Source organism: Suncus etruscus, chromosome 5 (assembly GCF_024139225.1).
Source record: "Suncus etruscus isolate mSunEtr1 chromosome 5, mSunEtr1.pri.cur, whole genome shotgun sequence".
Taxonomy (NCBI): domain Eukaryota; kingdom Metazoa; phylum Chordata; class Mammalia; order Eulipotyphla; family Soricidae; genus Suncus; species Suncus etruscus.
In genome coordinates, this window is record NC_064852.1 from 88,403,016 (window position 1) to 88,419,270 (window position 16,255).

Here is a 16,255-nt window from a genome sequence, read left to right on the forward strand (position 1 = left end):
TTAGAAACAAAAGCCATTTTGAGCTCAGAGTTGAGCTGTATCAGGGTGTAAGTATAGGTCAGGTCTGATTTATGTGGCATGTCTGATAAGCAGAAACGGAGAGCAAGATGAGGGCTTGGAGGAAGCCAGTGAACTTGGCTTGACTTATGTCTTCTGCTTTTGTAGGCAGCCAACATCCCCCTGGTGTCAGAACTTGCCATCGATGACATACACTTTGATGACTTTTCTCTTGACGTTGATGCCATGATCACAGCTGCTCTTCGGATGTTCATGGAGCTGGGGATGGTGCAGAAGTTTAAAATTGACTATGAGGTGAGATATCCTTCTTTGCACTACCCCAGGACACTATGGTAGCCACTCTGTGCTTCATATTTCCTAACTACAAATGGGGAGGGTGGAAACGCTGAATATTTCAGGGGAATACTGTAAAATGCATATATGAGACATTGGTGCAAGGACATGGATGGTTGAGATCTAAGGCCTCGTTTTTTGAAAAGGGTCCCCTGGAGACACCTACAACTGCCTGACACAGCTTTTCCCTTTCCATTTCAGACTCTGTGTAGGTGGCTTTTGACTGTGAGGAAAAATTATCGAATGGTTCTGTACCACAATTGGAGACACGCCTTCAACGTGTGCCAACTAATGTTTGCGATGTTAACTGTAAGTGTGCTGAGTGATGGCAGAAGGTTACCTGTCACTCATAGTGCCCTACAGACTGTCTTTACGTTTCCATTTTCTGACAAATTGTCAGGTGATTTATTTTGTATTGGGACTTACCTGCCATGCTTATGGGAGCCTATATTTCACAACAGGTTTCACAACAAGTTCTGAACTTGAAAGCTGTAAAATCTCTGACACCTTGAAGCAGGTGTAGTCCTGGAATGATTGCCTGAGCCTCTGTTCAATGTTTTATGCTGGCAAACCTTTCTATTTTTTTCATTTTAGAAATGCTCAGATTTTCAAAGTAATCTCTTTTCAGAGGTTATGAAGATGAGTAACAGAACAAAGAGATGATGAGATAAGATTCTATAAACTGTTAGAAAGCCAAAGAAGGGATGTCTGATATTATCCATGGGAACACAGAACTGAGAGAATGCTTATCTGGGAGAATGCCCAGGGAGGCCAAAAGAAGGAGAGAGTAGGAGTAACTGAGGCCTTATAGCTTCAAAATCTCTGTTCCAAGGCCTGTCACCAGTGAAGGTGGCATGTTTGTCTTATGATGATTGCAAGGGCAGCTAGCCAGAGATAAGCATTGGACTGTAATCTAAAAGCAAATGTTTGTGGCAATTGCAACTGGAGAAATAGTTAAGCAGATAGGGCATTTGCCTTCCATATAACTGACCTGGGTTTTATCCTCAGCATCCTATATAGTTCAGGACTAAGCTCTGAGCATTACTAGACTATCATCAAGTATAAAAAATGTTTTCTGACCTAAATATGTTGGCTTCTTAGTCTTCACAGCCATCTATATTTATATATGTATAAATACAGTACATGTATTTATAGACATTTTTGTGAAAACCAAAACTTAGAACATAAATATGTATTTCTGTGAATCTAAGTATCTTACATCTTTACACCAGATTAAAATTTAAACCCCAAATAAAGAATGCCAAATGATGTAATATTTATCTTTAATCCAAATAAACAAAAGCCATTTGGCTCCTTACTTGTGAAAATCTCTATCCCCTTCTCTGCCTATTAAATTTTTACTCATCCTTTAGGTGTTGGCCTGATACTAGATTTTCCACCATTTCCCTTGTTTACCCCCAATGTCAATAAATACTTTGCTCTGCAATGTGTAGCAGGACATCTTTCTTCCTGGTGTTTAAGTCACAAATCTCTGATTCTCATACTAAGCAAGCTGCTGAGACTTGCTCAGAAATATTCTCCTAGGGCTGGAGAGATAGCATGGAGATAAGGTATTTGCCTTGCAATCAGAAGGTCGGTGGTTCGAATCCTGGCATTCCATATAGTCCCTTAAGCCTGCCAGGAGTAATTTCTGAGCAAAGAGCCAGGAATAATCCCTGAGCACTGCCAGGTGTGACCCAAAAGCCATATATATATTATTTGGGAGTCATACCCAGAGGCATTCAGGGCTTACTCCTGGCTCTGTGCTCAGAAACTGCTCCTGGCAGGCTCAGAGAACCATATGGGATGATGGAATTTAAACCACCGTCAGTCCGGGGCTGGCTGCGTGCAAGGCAAGCACCCTACCACTGTGCTATTTCTCTGGCTCCTCTTCTGTTATTTTAAAATAGTCGCTGAAGTTTGCTCCACCTCTCCATCAAGGACCTCTAGCAGCTCTCCTCTTTTATGTACTTGGTGTGTTAAAGGAGCAAAATGTGCAGATAGCTAAGAAGATGAGATCTAAGTATCTTTCTTTTATATCTAGAGATGTGGTCTTGGCTGAGCTGAGTTTTCTTTTTCTTTCTTTTCTCTTTCTTTTTTTCTTTCCTTCTATTTTTCTTTCTTTCTTTCTTTCTTTCTTCCTTTCTTTTTTTCTTTCTTTCTATTTTTCTTCTCTCTTTTTTTTTCATTATTTTTGGTAGGAATGATTGCCCAGTGGAAAACATTATGAAAGGTGCCAGCTCATCACAGAAAGGGATGGTGCTTTGAATTATTATATGAATTAAAAACAATAAACTACCACTTTCATTTGCTTTTCAATATCTGATTTAGAGACAAGGAACTGTTTTCTGTGTTTGTAGTTGAAGTGCCAGGTTAACAAAGGCCATTCAAGTAAAAAATTATTAGTCTATTGTCTTGGAGAGGCTATGAATTTATAGTAACTTGCTGCAATAAGTTAGCAGGTATTTGTTCACTGAAAGAAAAGGAATGTTCCAGGTTGTAAATGAAAATGCCAAAGATACTTTCATGACAAACCTCAAATGTCTAGTCTGGGAAAGCTATTATGAACCTTACAAGTTTTTTTTGTTGTTGTTGTTGGATTAGGTTGGCTTTTGATTTGGGGGTCACATCAGGCTGTTATCAGGGCTTACTTCTGAATCTGTCCTCAGGGCTCATTCCCAGCAGTGCTTAGGAGACCAAAAGTGGTAATGAGGATTAAATCAGGGTTGCCAGAATATAAGGCAAACACCTTAACCCCTGTCCTAGGTCTTCTGCTCAAGCCTTTGGGTTTTATCTTTTTTTCTTGGGAGTAAAAGGAAATACTCAGTTTTCTCAAGTAAATGTCTGGATAATATAATCTTGTTGTTTGATGTTTTTGTTTTTTGCCAGAAATTGAACAAACCAAAATTTTCAAACTATCACTATGATACAGAAATTCACTCCCTGGGGCTTGAGTGAAAGCATATAGGTAGGGCATTTGCCTGCCGACCTAATAAGGTCCCAGGTTCAATTCCCAGCATTCCATATGGTCCACTGAGCCTGCCAGGAGCGATTTCTGAGCGCAGAGACAGGAGTAACCCCTGAGTGTCACTGAATGTGACCTAAAAACAAACAAACATAAAAAAAATACACTCCCTGAATATTTCAATTATTTTGCAAGTCTGCTTAGCAACCTTGTAGGTTGCTACTTCTAGGGAGGTTTGAGTTTGAGTTTTGTATTAATGTGTACAAAGAGACGTTTGCTGCTAACATTCTTTTAGGTATGGGCATTAGAGGTAGGAGATTGTAAAAAAAAAACAAAACGAAGTATGATTTTGGAAAGAATATAATGGTGATTTTTTCATCCATCACATTTAATTGAATATATACATCTGAAAATTATAAATATTAATTTCTGGAATATGACTTCAATCCATGACAAAATAATAGCCTACTTATTTTTGTGAATGGCAGAAATGCTTTTGGTCCCCCTAATGACTACTCAGGTATTTCACTGTTTTCGTCTCATTAGTGAGTATTATATTTACATTCCAGTAATTTCATTGTCCACATCAGTTAGGCATAATACAACCAAAATTCTCTATGAATCTGGGAAACAAAAACAACCAAATACCAAAATCACCCCACCAACCTAAATCACAAAACCAAGCAAGCATGGCTCATGTGCGCCATTATTCCTGTAGATGGCGCTCCAAGGCAAAGATTCTCACTTGTCTAATAGGAAAGGAGGGAGACATCTAACCTTGAAGTGCTTTTCTCGTTGGACAGGAGTCTGAAACGCCACACACTCACAGTCTTTTCTTGAAAGACATATCAATAAGGTTAGTGTGTCCAGAAAGGAACCGCTCCCATCAGGCCACACCTGTGTCATGACTGACTCCTTCCCCAAACAACCCCCACAAATAAGAAAACCTGGGCGAGGCCTTGTCTCTGTAGGTAGTTTGGGGTTTTTGTTTTGTTTTTCCAGCCCCATTGTCACCTGGAATTGAAAGATAGTTTTGTATCACCGCTGAGCAAATTCTGACACCCTTTAAAGCAAATTACAGACACACCAGGACTTCCTAATCTTTAGCAAAAAATCATGTCGAACAGAAACCTTTCAATGAAAATTCTGTTTAGCTGAAGTGTTCAATTCGTATCTGGTTCACACAGCAATTTTTTCATAGAAATTAAAAATATATGTATAAATGTATATACATATGAACAAACTGCTTTATAGAATAGTCAGTTTGATATAAAATTGTGACAAATTTGTTCATTGGAAACCCTTTTTTACTCCATGCCTCTGGTCTGAAATTCCAGTTTCTTTGAACAAAAGCTTTTTTGCTTAAAGAAATATGTAGGTAGTAAAATTGGCCAAATATTTTTTAATTTACCAGAGCAATAGAGCATATAGTCTAGTTACTAATTGCAGTTTAAAAACAAGAGTGGGAGAGGGGGCTGGGGATTTGCAAATAAAGACTAATCATATAAATTCTCTTTATTTATGTAAGCCTGTAAAATAAATATTTCAACAAGCACTTGCATAATGAAAGATGACCCAAAATACACTATTTTTTAGATTAACAAGCAAGTCTGTTAAAGGAAATGACTATGCTTTTGTTTGTATTCTATAAGATCAAAGACGTGTTATTGGTGTTAAGGTTGCAGAGACATTTTTCGGTTTTATAAATGATGTATGAGCTCTGACAGATTTTCCATGGGCGGAGGGAAGGTTTCCTTAAGAGTCAGTATTCTTTACTATCCCATAAATGTACTCATTAGCACTTTGGGCCATGCCCTGCATCCTGTAGGGCTCAATAAAGATTCATTGGGAGAGTGGATTTAGTTTAGATTATTATTATTCAAAAACCATGTTGCTCTATGTCCAGTTGTTTTTGTTTTTTTTTTAAGCTATAAAATGATGAACAACTATCACTGCTAGAAATCTTGTTCTTTCTTCATATCACAGTAAGGTTCAGCTAGGGTTCATATAGAATATTATGATCTTGCAGAATTCACTGGATATGAAAAGAGAAGAGCACATGATCACATTAAAATTTATGGTGGTTGCTGGCAGCATGCCGCTGGTGGGGAATTGCAGTTAAATGCTAATAATAACCAAGTATCACAGCAAACACATTGACACCCCCTGACATTTACTGGGGGCTTCTTAAATCTTAAATGTGGAGGTAGCATGTTTAAGTCCATATTTGTGTTGTCAACACGGTTATTTTCGGAGATAATCGAAGCCGTTTTATTGATAATTCAAACTAGAGAGCAGAAAGGATATTTAGGGAGAAAAATCTATCCTAGTCACCAGATTCAGGATAATGGTCTATCCACTGCCTGCCATTTTCAGGAAAAGTCCTTGATATTTGAGGCAAGAAATGTCTGCAAGGCAGATCTTAGCAGCAAAATGAGAGTGTTTTCTCATTCCCAAGAACAAAATCAGTTGAATTTTTTTAAAATACAGGTATTTGCACAATTGCCAGAATCCTAATCTCAATAGAAACCTAATTTCTCTGTAACTTGTAACCTTGAGAGGTATAAAGAAATCATATTTTGCTCTGTAATGATTATAATGTAGCAACAATCACCTTAGGTTATCATCAAACACCTTTTTACATGGTATTTTTATATCAATACAAATAGTAGCTAGTTAATTCTAGTTTAAAACTCAGTGGCAGCACTATAAACACAATCCAATAAAATCAGGATATCAGGAAAACCCATTATTTAAACTTCACATACGTATGTCTTGATTGATTGCCATTGCAACTTCAAAGATGCATTTTTTTTAATTTAGAAAGGAAGTAATATTTAAAGTTTTTGCAGAATCTCAGCATTTGGGCTTTCTAAAGAAACTAGAAAGCTAATAATTTTGCATGATGTGTATAAATTGCACCTAAGACCTCTATGTTTTCATCACTCAAGGTTTCTCTTTTGATTCTCTCTGGTTATATCTCTGAGCCCAATTAGGCCTTCCATGCTTCTAGCTGACATTCACGTTGGCCACATTCATTTTATGAAAAAGGAAAAAAGAAAAGCTACACTTAATTAAGAACCTGGACTGCTAATAACCAAACATACAATTGGGCAGAAGGATAATCCAATCCATTTCCTCACACGGTAGAGTAACCTCCATAACTCACTTTAAGCGCTGCCATTCATGAGTTATGGGTCATTCCCTTTCTAGTGAAAATAAATTCTCCGGCACCATCCGCCAGAGCTGGGTATTTTCCTAGGACATGTAAATTGTAAAAGTGTATGAACATAATCATACCTGACGTTTCAGAGAAAGACTAAGCTCTGGCTCATGGACACAGGCTTGTGAGGGAAAGCATGTAGTTTTAGGGTTGGCACTACATTGTTACACTGTAGGGTTTTTGATTAAAGGGAATTTATTCTTGGGATTTTTATGGTATTGGTAAACTGCTTAATCTGTCGCTCTGTGTTTTATGATGCCAGCAGAATCCTGCAGGTCAGGGAGACGCAGCCGCAGAGGCTCATTTATCAAGGACATCATCTTCTGCAGTTTATGGCGCGGGAGTGGCACTTTTGGGGGGCTGAAACCTGGCACCCAGAGGTGCCAAGTGGGAGCTTTAAAAAGTTTTCATTTTTCATGAGGCTCCTGTTTAATTTTGCTCAACGATGGCTAAGAAAACTTTGGGGAAACCTTGAGGAGTTCTCATAGACTTAAAATTCATCAATCTGTCCTTTCAGGGTTCTTGGGAAGTTTATTTCTCTGCACAATTAATGTTCACCAGGCAAACTGCTGGGAAATTATGCTATCTTCAGCTCACTTGTACTTTATAATAAAATAATATTATATTTCCAAAAATGAGCTTTGTCTTCAAAAATCATAAAACACATATATTGGTAGTATTACAAGATATGTCCATAAAAATCAAATACTTTGCTTTATCTTTTTTTTGAAATATAATAAGTATACCACATATATACAGTCATGTTTATTACATTATCTGAATTAAAGTTCAATCTCCATTTCTGCAAGTCTCTTTAACACAATTACTCAAATTTTTTTCTTTGTGTACATTATATCAAATACAAATGCAGACATATATTGATGTATTTTTATTTGCTCCCATTATAATTCCTTGAGAATTAAGCCTGTTGAATGACACCTACAATTTGTTCTAAAATACTCTAACAAAACAGTGCATGCTAACTGATAGATGGAACAAAACTGACAAAACATAGATTCTTATCAAAGTTGAGTAATGAATAGATTGGTGTGATTATTATTGCATTGCATTTTCAGATGCATTTTGTTTTCAAAATTAAATATTTTAAGTTATAATTATAATAGAATTAAAATTTAAGTTTTAGAAGTGGCTAAAATAGCTAAGTAATTGATTGAAATCAAATCTATATTCTTAACTTTTAATTTTTATATAAATTATTTAATTGAATCACCGTGAGAAACACAGAAACAAAGTTGTTTATAATTGAGTCTCAGTCATACAATGTCCAACACTCTTCAATAGTGCACATTTCCCACCACCAATATCGCCAGTTTCCTTTGCCCTACTCCCTTCTGCTGCCTGCCTCTGTGGCAGACATTTTTCTTCTCTCTCTCTTCATCTCTCTGTCTCTCTCTTTTTTCTTTCTTTTCATTTTAGTCACTATATCAACTCAATATTTTATTCAGGCAGTGAACATTTACTCAACATATATTATTGTACCAGACAGGCTATTAAGTTTCTCTATCTTGTCTGTCTTTTATGAGACTGACAAACATTTGCAAAATTTTTGAAGTTGAGACTCAAGGTAAGTCCAAAACATTATTTAAGTTTTGCTATTTGATAACAAAAACTTTCAGGATTTCCTATTGTAAAGAAAGCATTATTTTTTTAATCTACACTCCTTGTTCATTGCAGCTTTATTTACAATAGCAAGATATGTTAACCACATTTTATCAACTTATAGATAGATATATGAGGGAGAGAAAAGAGAGATAAGAGACGGAAAGAGATAAACATCAAAAAATGAAAATGGAAGAAAGTATTTTTTAAGTGTTGTCTCAGGTCTTCTTAACTCAACTTGGTAAGGAACAAATCATTTAGACTTGAAACAATATTTACACAATATTATAAATATCATCATGTCAACATTTGACTACATTCATCTTGAGGAGAAAGAGAAGTGAATTTGATCAAACTGTTTCCATCCCTAGGGGTTATAGATCAACTACAAAGTGTGTTGCTCCACATGCTTTGCTCAAGGAGAGAAAATAAACACAAAGTTGCATGATAGGAAGATGGTTCTTTTCTCTGGACTTCAAAGTGTGACTATGGTACCTCTTTTTCAGTTCAAATACAAGTAGACAAACCTTAATAAATATCCAGGGTATTTATGTGCCTGTTTTTGAACTTTCTCTGGTTAGCTAACACAGAATCCCTTTTAAAGGAAAATCCAAGAGCCAAAGAGATAGTTGGAGGTTAAAATGCTTTATTTCTATGTGGTCAGCCCAGATTTGATCCCTGGCACTATATGGTCCCCACAGCACTTCAGGAAGCAAGCACAGAAGCAAGCTGGAATTAGAGTCATGGTTATATGTAAACTCTTTCTGCCACATTTTATGAAGAAGAAAGAATATGGCAGTAAGCACTAGTGTGTACACACATCAGTATTCTTGTAAACAATTGGAGTCTGCTTCCATGATAAAGCCTCATGTCTCAAATTGGGATCATCCTGAAATGTTTGTTAGCCATCAGTCTGCACCAAGGATTGATGAGAGTTCGTTTTTCTATTTTGAAATAAACAAAACAGAGTTCTGCAGAGAAGCATGCTGGGCTTGCTGGAAATGTCTGCACAGTACAGACATGTGCCTTAACAATTCTCTCACTGAATCAACTGGGAGTGTTAATGAAGATACCTATCTCATAAAACCTTCATCCCCATTGGGAGCTCTAAGTTTCACCGATAATTTACTTCATAAGGATGGTTCAGCAGAGTTGGGCCAGGCAACATTGCAATTTAGGTCTCTCCTCATAGGACATAAGTACTTTGTAAGTGACACTGACAACAAAATCATTGGCAGGAAGAGTGGGTTGGTTGCTGAGATAGAACCCAGAAATTCATACATACAAATTCTACCATACATACAAATTCTTAAAGAGAACTTGGCTAAAGTGAGTTTGACTTTAATGATGTATTAATAATAATGTAGTCTCAAACAATGACCTTAAAACAATCTATAAGCCAGAAACTAAGAAATAGCAGAGTTTAAATGGTGCTTCTTTTTGTTTTTGTTTGTTTAATTTTGACCACACCTGGTGGTGCTCAGGGTTTACTCCTGACTCTGTGCACAAGGTTCACTCCTGGTAGGGCTCAGATAACCATATGGTGCAGAGGATTGAATTTAGCTTGGCTGTGTGCTAGGCTAATTTAATGAGTGCCCTAATTTACTGAGATGTACTATTGCATGAGTCACTAAAATGCTGCTTCTTTAAGTGCAATCTTTTAGTCCCCAAGATTTCTCTATTTTCAAGTTGAAGAAACTAGACATCAGTTAAACCACGTAAACACAGCTAATGACATGATGTATAGATTCTTCAAAAGGAGGCCTTTCCCTTAGAATACCTTTTTTTTTTTTTTGATCCAGGGAGATAGTTGAAAAAATTGGTGCACATTCCTGGCAAGTGGAGGCTCTGAATTTGAGCCCCAGTTCTACGTGGTCCCTTAAGTAACCACCAGCTGTAACCCTAGAATGGCCCAATGGCGTCTGAGCATTGACCTTTGGGTCTACACAGCAAAACCAGGTATCACAATGAGTGGCCCCTGGAACTCTGAGACTGCATGCAAGGCCCCTAATTGTCCCCCCAAGATAAAGAACACTTTTTTTTCAGACCAAGTTCTTAAAATGGTTTAACAATACTCCTTGCTTTTCTGATCTAGAAGGGAAATAAAAGAGGAAAGGAAGAACACACAAGTCAAAAATTCCTCCTGGTCTCCTCAACCTTAGCCAAGAGCACTCCACTAAAGTGCTTAGCCACCAGTATCCAGGAAAGATGCTTGGGGGTTTCTGAGAGGTTTAGGAATGTTAAGTATTTGCTTGCCTTTCTTTGCTCTTACTCTTTGATCCAGAAGATCAGCATCAACAGAATGAACTCAGGAAATCTTTCATCATGTAGTCCCTCTGCCAAGTTCAAAAAGAAGTGTGAAGGCAGAATTTCTGGCATCTCTTCCTTAGAGTTCTATGTCAGGCTTGCATGATACCCTTCTCCAGAAACAGCAGGAGCTGTGGCTGGCTCCAGTATTACTTTCTTCCACAAAGCACACCTAACGTTGTAAGGGTTTCTCTCCAGGAAAAGGCACTTTCCAGCACTGTAGTGCATCAGACCAAAGCCCTCACACATATGAAGCACACACTTTACCATGGAACCCCAGCTCCTTATTTTTTGAGACATAATCTAACTTATCTGATCAACAAGGCCTGAGCCTGTCTTCCACAATACTCAATTCTCAATGTCCTGAGTAGACTAAATGTTTTATAAATTTTTGATAATAAATGAATGAGTAAATGGACACTTCTAAGGGTATCAATATTTTACTCCAAACTAGGACAGTTTGGTGAACCAGGGGCCCCATTTTCTAAAATAATCAAAGAATTTACACATAACAGATACATCTTCAAAATAAATTTTCTGTTTTTCTATTTTTTTTTTTGAGGAGGTTCATTTCACATAATTCTCAGGGGCCCAGGGGCTACTGCTTGTAATATTCAGCCAACCAGTGGGTAGTTCAGTGTTGGGCTTGATGTTATGGTGTTACAGTCATACCTGGTGACATATAGAAAGCCATATGGTGCCAGGATTTTAAATGCCCTGTCCTTTCTTCCTAGCTCCCAAATAAATATGCTTATGGAAATTTTAGATGAAAAAAAATGAAATCACCTTTGTTGCCAATATTGGTAGCATTTTGATGTCTACCCTAATCAATCATTTTTATGAATACTTGGAAACACTTTATAAATTTGCATCATGACATAGAAATCATTATAACTTCCATATTTCTCTAAAGCCCTTTTGTATTAACAGTTATATTGATTCATCAAAGTCATGCTTAGCCTCAAAATTGTCAGTGGCTCTGCAATATTAGCCAATTACTATATAGGAATAAATTCTTCCCAGAATAGAGCATATAACAAAAGAATCTTTAAGTTTTTTTTATCCAGCACTCCATTATCACAGAATATTTAAAAGCTATGCAAGTGCATTTACTCCCTCCCTTTGGCAGCAGAATAGCTCAGTAGTTAGGAACACAGACGTGGGAGCCTGGGCTCCAATTCTACTTCTGTAATAGTCTGGAGTTCAGTTCTTCAATCAGGGCAAAATAAGAAAGTGTATCCCTCAGAGGGTCTTGTAAGGTTAAAATGAGTTCACATATATGCGGTGTGTACAACAGTGCCTGGCATAGACTAAGTGCTATGCAATTAATTAACTATAGTGAAATAATCTCCCTTCTCTTCTCAGCCTTCACACACAATAGACACACCATACATTCTGTTTAATAAATGAACTCTCTAGCACCATCTAGTGTTGAAACTGTGGCTGGTTTTGGATTTGGGTTGGCTTTTTGTTTAAACCTTTTTAAAATATTTTTTATTCTGGAGAACCAAAAGCAACTAGTCATTTTTCTCTAAGCATGAAAATACCCTCCACTAGGATCAAACAGAATCGACTGAAAACAGAAGCTCATTCTAACTGGATTAAATTTTATGTTAACTTATAACAGTCAGAAATGATTTGGTGATTCTGGTGAAACCAGGAAACAAAGCTTGGTTGGTGGGTCACTAGTAGTTTGAGTGATGGTGACACTGTGCTCTTAGGGCTGGGCTGTGATTACCCCAGGATATTTCTGACTTCACTGGAGACCTGCTCAGAGAATCCCCCACGGGCTTGTCTAGAGGAGGTGATGTGGGAACTAGCCCTCAGTGCGTGACTATTGCTATATTGATAGATTCACTATTTTCTGGTTTGTTTGTTTGTTTTGTTTTGTTTATGCCTTTTTTGGAGGGGCACTCCCAGTGACCTCAGGGGTTGCTCCTTGCTATGTGCTCAGAAATCACGTCTGGCTTGAGGGACCATATGGGATGATGGAGGGTCAAACCGCCATCCGACCTAGGTTAGCACATGCAAGGCAAATGCCCTACTGCTTGTGCCACCGCTCTGGCCCCTATTTTCCATTTTTTATATGGACTGTGAGAGAATTAGAGATAAGAAGATAGATTAACATACAGATCAACAGTACCTGCATTTATCAGATTAGGAGCAAAAAAAATTGCATTTGAAAATGAAAGGATCAGGGCCCGGAGAGATAGCACAGCGGTGTTTGCCTTGCAAGCAGCCGATCCAGGACCAAAGGTGGTTGGTTCGAATCCCGGTGTCCCATATGGTCCCCCGTGCTTGCCAGGAGCTATTTCTGAGCAGACAGCCAGGAGTAATCCCTGAGCACCGCCGGGTGTGACCCAAAAACCAAAAAAAAAAAAAAGAAAAAAAAAAAAAAAGAAAATGTAAGGATCAAATTGAGCCAAGAATGGGAAGAATACCTAAACCATACTTCCTATAGTACTATTCTTTATCTTTGAAAGTGAATCCTCATTATCAGTGAGGATTTCTTCTGCCTGATATGCAGAAATCTAAGGGGGAAAAGAACAGGCTAGAAAGAGAACTGAGGGAAAAGTAGGGGCACATGGATACTTAGTGGCAGGTGGACACTATTCAGGCTTGTCAAGTCTCAGAAACCATTTACTAGGCAGCTTTAAATCACAGTCAAGAGGATGGTGCTGCTTCAGTAATTCAGGTATCACAGTCCAGAGAGGTAAATATGTTTTTGTGCCTACTATACTTCAGGGGATTCTTTATTTGAAGAATTCAGATGGGGGCTTTGAACGCTATTTTTGTTGAACCATAGAATAATGGAGTAAATTCTAGATGGACCAGAAAAGGGCCTATGTCTTTCATCAAATTCTAAAAATTATCTAAGATACTAGTAGTTTAATTGCTAGCAGCTTGGTCTCTAGGAAGAGACAGGCTGGGGAGAGGCATAGGCACAGACATTATAATAAAATACATCCCATCATATCATATCATATCATATCATATTATATTATATTACATTACATTATATTATATTATCTATCATATTATATTATATATATTATATACTTGGCTCTAACTGAGGGTTAATATCTTATTAGAATAAATAATTTTACTTGGGGCCAGAGAGATAGCATGGAGGTAAAGCATTTGCCTTGCACGTAGGACAGTGGTTCGAATCCCGGCATCCCATGTGGTCCCCTGAGCCTGCCAGGAGCAATTTCTGGCATAGAGGCAGGAGTAACCCCAGAGCTTCTGGGTGTGACCCAAAATCCAAAAAAAAAAAATTTTTACTTAGTTTTTGTTGTTTCCATTTTAAATGGCTCAACATTTCAGTGTTCAGCAATACTTCAGTATTCAGTGTTAATTTATATTTATTTGAATATTAAAGTTTTCTAAAAAATATACCTTTAAAAACATAAAGAAATTAATAACAATAAAACCATTGTAAAGTTCACAAAGGCAGCCTTCAGCAAGTACCTGATGAATAAACAAGTACTAACTGAATCTACAAAAAAAGATGTTGCTATCACATTAAGGAAAGAAAGAATAGAGGATAGAGATGATTATCTTTAGGAAACAGTAGAGAGGGATGAGGGACTTTTACTTTTGGTTCTCAGTCTTTTACTTAATTTGAATCTTTGTAATGATTAAATAAAATCAATTTCTAAATTTTTAAATTGGAAAGGCACATAAACTATAATAGGGGTTCTTACATCCTCCCCAAGTATTTTTTTTGTATATCCATTTGTTATGCAAAAACTTTTTGGCATTTTAAAATAAAGCTAGGACCCAAGTTGGTTTTTAACAAAACATATTTATCAATAGAGAAGCTTATGGTTCAGTTATTACTGTAATAAAAACATTCTCTTAAATGATCAACCTAAGTTTTTATTGCTCTAATAATAGTGTCTTATAAAATAAATATTAGCAAATGAGCCTGGATTGCTGAAAAGACACACTTGGAAAATGGAGCAATTTGAACATCCCTCTTCCTCCTCTTGCCCTCTGATGCAGAAGGTATTAATAAGTAATGAGAGGGTGGACTTGCAAAGTGGGGAGTTGGGGAGGTGATAGAACTACATTGGATGAGGAAAATGCAGATTTTCTTCTGCAGAGATTTGCTCCCTCTTCTGAACTAATGCAGCAGGAAGTCCTGACTGCTATAAATTACAGAATTATACTCTGCCCCTGGAGGAATCACTCCACCCCTGTGTTTCTTAAGCACCTACCAGAGCATAATAAAGTATTATTCCATGCAGTAGACACACAAGTCCTCAGTAGCCACTGCCTGAGTCTCTACCAATTCTAGGTTTTTTAAATTATTATATTTGGGGGGGGGGGTTGAGGGACACATCCAGTGACACTCAGGGTTTACTCCTGGCTATGTGCTCAGAAATCACTGTTGGCTTGGGAGACCATTTGGGACTTCAGGGGATCGAAACGCAGTCCGTCCTAGGCAACTGTGGGCAAGGTAGAGAGGCCTTACTGCTTGTGCCACCATTCCAGCCCACAAATTCTAGTTTTTAAGGCACAAACGACCACCTTATCTGCGGGCATGAGTCCTGTCTGCCCAGGTAATGTAAATCAAGGTATATCAAGATGTTTACAAGCTTCTAAAAAATTATTACGTAACAATTGGAATACCAAAAAGGCTAGAGCCAAAGTAATCAATGGGAGAGGGATAGACACAGAAAGATCATACTCATTATGATATATAATAATATATTATATAATATATATATATTATTTTCTGGATCTGCACTCAGGAATCACTCCTGGCAGTGCTTGAAGGACAATATGGGATACGAGGGATCAAACCCAGGTCAGCCATGTGCAAGGCAAGCATTGTCCCCATTGTGCTATCACTCCAGCCTTTATTTGTGATATATTAAAAAATTGGTATGGTAATAATTCCCAAAGACAATAGAGCTGAGGGCCAGGCAGACCAGTCCATTGTAAAAAGCTTGCCACAAATAGTGGAGCAGTGCAGTTAGGGCAGAAAAGGAACCACTATGACAATGATAATGAAACTTATCACTCTAAACAGTAACTGGATGTTGAACAGAGATAAAGCGATATGCATAATGCCTTTCAGCAACAATATTTCAAACCACAGGGTCTAAAAGTAAAAATAGAAGAGAGAGTGAGAGAGAGAGAGAGAGAGAGAGAGAGAGAGAGAGAGAGAGAGAGAGAGAGAGAGAGAGAGAGAAGAAAAGTATCTGCCATAGAGGCAGGCGGGGAGAGGGCAGCACAGGTGGGAAACTAGGAACATTGGTGGCAGGAAATGTGCACTGGTGAAGGGTGTTGGGCATTTTATGATGAGACTCAATTATGAACAATTTTATAACTGTGTGTCTCATGGTTATTCAATTAAATAATTTATTTTATTAATAAAACAATGTTTGGGGCCAGAGCCATAGCACAGCATGTAGGGCATTTACCTTGCACACATTTGACCCAGTTTTTATCCCTGTCATCTCATATGGTTCCCCCAATCACCACCAGGACTGACCCCTGAGCACAGAGCCAGGAGTAACCCCGAGCACCACTAGATGTGGCACACACACAAAAAAATCTAAACAAATAAATAAACTATCTTCCTCCCCTTTTGTTGGATTTTGTCTAGATAGAGTTCTCAATCCCAAATTTCCAGCGCCTTTCTCTCTCCTTGCCAGTGTACATGATGATGCCCCTGACCCCTAATGCAATGTAGAATCACAGAGCACACTTGGCTTTGGATCTTTGCCAAAGAAGAGCTATATCTGGACGGTGCAGCCTCTTCTCAACAGAGGAAC

The 16,255-nt window shown here is 37.8% G+C and overlaps 1 protein-coding gene across 1 annotated transcript in view; it reads left to right on the forward strand.

Annotated features, from left to right (window-relative positions):
• Positions 1 to 16,255, forward strand: part of PDE11A (phosphodiesterase 11A) — a 431,148-nt gene that overhangs the window by 329,463 nt on the left and 85,430 nt on the right. The window contains exons 11-12 of the mRNA XM_049773400.1: positions 166 to 312; positions 553 to 660. Coding sequence (XP_049629357.1) covers positions 166 to 312; positions 553 to 660 — 255 coding nt within the window. The remainder of the gene's footprint in view (positions 1 to 165; positions 313 to 552; positions 661 to 16,255) is intronic.